We start from the raw sequence: 6,396 nt of genomic DNA, 5'->3' as shown, positions 1-6,396 counted from the left end.
TTCCTGGCTGTAGGAATGGGTAAAGGCTGCTGCAGAGGTCTGTATTTCCTTGCTCTGGGAGGCTGTTTGGGATCCTCCAGGCTGAAGGGCAACACAGAAATATAAATTGTAATCACCTTCTGCATCTTCTGTTTTAACGTCACCACTAAGCACATCCATTCATCCCCCACGCTTACCTGTGCACAAATGGGCTGTGCTGCCTTGCTTCTGTTGGCTCATTCAGCTTTTTTTTTAATTCTGAAAATACTGCAGTCTTAAGTTGAATGGGTGACTGTTTGCTCTACTTCTGCTTAAAAGACAAATAAATTAATTAAGTCTTCTGTTTATGAATCATACTAAGGAGAAAAGCGCTCTCTTGAAGGGTTGTGCTCTTAAACATTTTTTCTCTGTTTGTTAAACGCTTACAGAACTATATGTGAAGTGCCCCACTCCTGCTTCTAAGAGAAACACCGAAATTAATAGATGTTTTCTAGAAAGCTTTTAGTCCTCTGTTCCCAGTAGGTTTCGTGGCATGGCAGTCTTCTCTTCAGCCACTTTGCAACAGAGCTGAGAGTCTAATGGCTGCAATTTAAAGGACTTTATTTTTGGAAGACTTACTTTGGATTTTTAGTGTTCACTGCTTTGGTATTGGTCTGGTGCCGCCTGTTAAGGTAGCCACGAACTGGTACTTTGTAAGCATTTGCAGAGACGGAAGACCGTGTTGAAAGGCTTGCGCTTATAAGAAAATACACAGCAAAGAGCAGTGCCCTCCAAGAAGAAAGCATCTGTCTGTGGGCACTGTTAATCCTGTGTTTATCGAGAGGAACGATGGAACAAAAGGCATGCACCATGTAACCACTGAACCTATTTTTTGCCCAGTCTGTAGTGGACTAAGGTGAATTCGTGAAAACATCTTTTAAGCACCTGCTAGCGAGTGTAAGCTGGCAGTCACCTTCTGATTTCTTTCTAAAGCAGAAAGACTGTAATTGTGTCCTCCAGGCGCTCGATACGGGAATATCAGAGGGACAGGGTTAAAGGTTACTTATTCAGTTTAAAGGATTGCACTGTGAATATCTGTTTCTATTGTATTTGAAGATGAGAAAGCTTTTTGTCCAAACTGCAAAACTGTAAGGGTCTCTGTAAAGCTTGATTATAAGAAAGGAAAGCGGCTTTGTACTAGCCTAGAGTAACAATATAGATGACAGAGCGGTGCTTTGCAGCATGGGACACTGAATAGCTTTGCTGAAGACCTAGATTTTTTTTTTTTTTCCCATTGAATTGGGACTTGCGCGTCCTTTTGGAAGGAAGAGATGGGGTACCAGTGCCAAGTCAGAGAAGGAGGAATGTTTTGTGCACTGCTGGAATCCGATAGATGAAACGGACCATTATTTCTACACCCTCGCTCCATGTGCTGGCATACAGCGAAGGCACATGGGAATCCAAGCATCCTCCACATGCACTAGGCAAGAATGCAGCAATTCCTCTTGCTCATTAAGTAGCAGCGCACTCGAGTCGCTCAGTCGTCGTGCCCTGCAAACTGGGCGCTGCTGTTGGGAAAGTTGCAGTGAAGGTCTGGTAACGGTAAAATTAATTCTTCTTATAAGAAAATATTCTAAAAGTTGAAAAGTAATTTTGACTTACGAAAATATTTTTGACTACAGAGTTTTACATTTGATGTTTCTAGGAGACGATGTCTGAGGATTGGTAATGGGATATGAAGCCATTCACCTCTAGGTCACTGTTGCATCCCGGCCCGGGTTGGTAGTGACCAAAAGTCGCTACCACTGATGCATATTCAGTGACCTTTGACAGATGGGTTAGCGGTTGGGGTTCAGGTTTACTCAGTTGCCTTTCAGTGTTAGAGGCAGTCCTTTTGGGAGTAAAGTCACGGTAGCTTTGGACAGCGTGAGAGTAGCCTGCGGAGTCGCTCAGTGTGCTGTACCTGTCCTGGGTAGTGGTTCCTAATGTGTGATGTGGTGGCACTTTTGACAAGCAACTTCCTGTTCACTTAACACCGGTTGTTTTAAAGAGGTTGTACGTAACACCAGCCTGTATGTGTAGGTATTACATAGTAAGTATTACTTACTACTGTAAGTATTCTCTAGGTTGTCTGTTATAGTGTAGCTTGCGTTTCTACTTCATCAGTGGGTGTGTATAGCAAAACAAATCATGGAGTACTTGGTTAGGGTATGATTAAGGAGCTGTGGCAAGCTTTGGGAAGTTTCATGAGGAATCTTCTGAAACTCATCACATTTCCTTAGCGTCTTCAACATTCTTCTCACTCCAGCCTTTCCAGTGTTGATAGACCTCTTTCAGTTCAAATATCCAACTTGGTTTTCAGTTTTCCAACTATGTAGCACAACAACATGTAACTCTCTTCTCACAGCAAAGGAGAATGGGAAACTTAACTTTCGTGTTATAGTATGTATGTTATAGTGGTCTTCCCCATTTTGACTTACTAACACTATACGAGTCCCTCAGTTGAAACTGAGAAATCTGTTGAAAGAGAGAAACCAAATCCAGCCATCTTATAAAGCAATATTTCCAACCTTATTAACGCGGATGAAATCTCTCCTTAGGTTGAGAATTTCTTCTGTATGGGATCTCCATTAGCAGTGTTTTTGGCATTGCGTGGCATCCGTCCAGGAAACAGCGGTAGTCAAGATCATATTCTGCCCAGAACAATTTGTAACCGCTTACTAAATATTTTTCATCCAACAGATCCAGTGGTGAGTTTTAATTGCAGTTGCAAGCTTTTACCGTGACTATTTTTAAGCATCAGCTGTGTGATAATGTGTGATCTTCAATGTGTGTGAATTCAACGCAAGTATGTTCCAGCACAGGACTATTTGTTGATGATTATTGTACAATGTCTTGGTTTTTGTAGCTGTAGAGTAACAGTTTCTACGAATAATTGCCTTAAATACCATATACTTTGTTTCTCTTCATTTTAATAAGCATAAGGTTCGAGATTACTGAGCTTTTTTTTTTTTTTTTGCAAAGACATAAGAAATAATCCTTCTCGGTCAAGTTCCAACTTGTGTTTAACTTGCTAACTTTCATTAAACATCATCTGTCCAAAGACACTACAAAAGGCCTCACAAGATACAAGTTTACAAGATACTGTAGAAAAACAAAGACTCTCTTTTTTTTCCCAACGGGTCCAGAGTAACAGGTTGTTGGAGAGTGGGATAGGTCTTGGGAGGGCAGTTTTGGAACAGCTCTGCCTTGTCCTTACACTCTTCCATAGGCAGCCAGTGTTGGCTGTTATCAAAGGCAGGATGCTGACCTTTGATCTGCATCACCTTGACAACTTCTTTGATGCAAGCTTGATTTGGGTCTTCATGCTTACTGTAGAATAGTAATTTGGGGATACTTCTGTGTTTAAACTCTACCTGAATCTGAGTATATTCAGACTTCAATCCAAACATGCTGGTTCTGCTCATCTCAAGGTCTTTTTCAGCTCCAGCTACTCCAAAACCAGAATTTCCCTGCGACGTCTAGGAGGATTGGTCAGGCTGCAATCCGTGGTCCCACTCCGCAAATAGTAACCTTACTTAGTTTTCAGACAGAGAAGTGCAGAGTGCTTTTCTACATCTGCGTAAACAAAGAAAAACAAAGGATCAATAGAAAATGCTTTTTTTTTTTTTTTTTAATAAGCAGACCAATTCATGGTATGCACAAGGATCAGTGAAGAGTCATCAAACAAAATGTTTACGTAGCCAGTTCTTCCCTCTGTTGCGTTGGGCAGAATCGGTTTAACTGTGTAAAAAGTTTGCTCTGCCAATGCATAACGACAAACATCTGTTAACAGTAACTTGGGTGTTCATAACAACAGGTAGTAGAAGTGTTGCAGAGAAGCGTGCAAATGTGAATGTACAAGCAACTAGGCAACATCTTCCAGGCTGTGAAAATAAAAGTGAACCAGAACATAAGGCCACCATTCTGCCACTTCCTAGGCTTCACTCCTTGCGGATATTTTGGATTTGAGGTTGGAGAGGACTCTGGATGGGAAGGGAATGTGATTTTTCAGTCTTGACAGTCAGGATTTTCTTTTCTGAATTACTCTTGCAGGCCTATAGGTTAGAACCTTTAATTCTGAAACACTACAGCAACATTTCGCCTGTCCAGATCCACTGGTACAACACTGCAAACCCTCTACCTTACGAGCATATGAAGCCAAGTTTTCTCAATCCAACAAAAGAACCTACCTCAGTTACTGATAGCGAAAGTGTCTCAACTGTACCGAGCCCAACTACTTCACCAGTCATGGTTCGACGCCACTATGGGGAGTCTATAACAAACATTGGCAAAGCGAGTATATTAGGTAATTGTTCTTTATGTCCTTTTTTTTAATATATGTCTCTGTGTGTGTGTGTGTATATATATGACCTTCTTGTAGAGCTTCACTGTTTGGGCTGCAACTGTAAACAAGATATTCCTGGCTGTTTCAATTTGTTCTATATAGGTGTATGACCTGTTTGAATCCCAGATGACATTTACTTTGAAAAGACAGTTTTGTACACTGGAGTCAAGGCTTGCAGGGAGAGGATGTGGGTCAGGGAGTTTATGCTATTGCTGCCTTATTGTTTTCTGCCTTATTGAAGTAACATCCTCATGATTTAATAGGGGAATATTGGGGAAATAATGGGGGGAAAAAAAAAATTAAAGCTTGTTTTGCAACTACGTTTTCTCATATTGGCAAAGAGGAGAAAAATCAGTATGAAAGCTATTACAGTTTCATTTAACTCGTGACTTTACAATAGGAAATTCAGGCTGTTTTAATATGGAGTCTGTCCCTGTCTGGCTTTATGACTCAAAATAAGCCCTGGTTTGACTGAGCTTAAATTGACTTTCACTGGAGCTTATATTTGAGTATGCACTTGCAGTTTTTGTTGACTCAAGGCTTTTCTTTAGCTCTCTATGTAGGATTTAGAAGAAGGCTAATGTAACCTAGTGCCAGGAATCTTCCCAGTCAAATAAGTATAGTATATAAAAACAGTTTAGTCCTTAAGTGGAAATAGGTGGTATTTCAATTGCTGTGTTACTATAGTAACACTATACGTTAATGTCCTGTCCATAAGGTGGCAGCAAAGTCGGGGGAAAGCATCACAGATCTGTTCTTAACTTCTACACCCCTCTTCCTGAGCAACCAAAATAGTCCTTTTAAAGGATGATACAGCATTTCTAAATGTCCGTAAGGGTGATGCCAACATAAGGACCCTTAATGGCAGGAGTGTCTTAGATGTCTCGTTGGGATTCTTATGTGCAGAAGGTACTAAGGTTGTTATAAAGCATTTTTGCCGTAGTCTTTTCATGAAAGCAGAAATACAACATATCTGTAAAAGTACCAGATTTCTTGCTGCAGAACTCTTCGCGTGTATTTTTGTTCCCCTAACTACAGTTTCCAAATTACAGCCTTTGCATGTACGCTAGATTACTCTCACGATAAACAGTGTACACTGAAGTCAGATAAGCTGTTCCCACCCTAGAAAAGCACGAATAGTGTTTTCCTTCATCTGTCAATCAACTCTAATTGATGAGTGCTACAGTGACTTCAATTTGCGGTTTGATTTAGCTGCCCTTGCGCTTGGTTTTTGTGTGTTTTTTTTCATCCGTGCTGAATGCAGGCGCTGCGAGTATTGGGAAGGGCCTCGGCGGGATGCTTTTTTCGAGGTTTGGTCGATCTAGTACGACCACCCCGCAGACACTGGAGACGGGAAAAGATGGAGTCGAGGGGGACGACAAGAAGGCCACAACCGCTGGGACACCGCCTTTCCCACACAGCAGCTCGGGCTTTCTGGAGCCCACAGGTTAGTGACGAGTCCACCTTGCACACCCTGTGGAAACGAGACCTTTGGTGGGCTGCATCTCCACGCCGTGGGAGGCTGGAAATGCCCTGACAACATACGCTGCTGTTTAATTCTGTTGGTTTGCTCTGTAGTGATAAAAATCGAATCCTCTCCTGCTTTTTGAAGCTCTTAAGACTGTCGAAGGAATGATTCTTTGTCCTCCCTTTTATCTTTTTGTCTCTTAAAGGAGGTTTATCTGTAGATGTGTTTGTCCGTACATACATGCGCGACAGAACTTCATGCATGTACGAGTTTCGGCTAATGAGATCTGCGTATCAGTCGCTCCTAGACTCTCACTAGGGAAAGCGATGTAATTGCTGCAGAGAAGCCCACTCACCACTTATCATCATAAAATGCATTTATTTACAGTTCCCCGTACACTTGCAATTCTGAAGCAATCTGGATTTTGAAGGCACGTATGACTGGAAACAGAAGCTGCTCTTGTCCTGATCTGAACCGCCCAGAACAGAAAGTGCCGTTTTAGCAGCTGGGTGGTTTTTTTTGGAAAAGTATGGGCATTTCCTTTACTGACATCTTATTTCTAAACCTCTCATTGGCACTTTTG

General features: G+C 41.7%; 1 protein-coding gene across 1 annotated transcript; it reads left to right on the top strand.

Annotated features, from left to right (window-relative positions):
- Positions 1–2,558: 2,558 nt before the first annotated feature.
- On the top strand, positions 2,559–6,131 carry LOC104624044 (phospholipase DDHD1-like; the record flags this gene model as incomplete). The annotated part of the gene is made up of 4 exons (XM_010291304.1): positions 2,559–2,708; positions 4,054–4,306; positions 5,610–5,792; positions 6,019–6,131. Coding segments are annotated over 4 exons (699 nt in total), but the record flags the coding sequence as incomplete, so codon positions are not given.
- Positions 6,132–6,396: the final 265 nt, after the last annotated feature.

This window comes from Phaethon lepturus, unplaced genomic scaffold (assembly GCF_000687285.1).
Source record: "Phaethon lepturus isolate BGI_N335 unplaced genomic scaffold, ASM68728v1 scaffold17947, whole genome shotgun sequence".
Lineage (NCBI taxonomy): Eukaryota > Metazoa > Chordata > Aves > Phaethontiformes > Phaethontidae > Phaethon > Phaethon lepturus.
The sequence above is the reverse complement of the archived record's forward strand: the minus strand, read 5'-3'. Positions and strand labels throughout refer to the sequence as shown.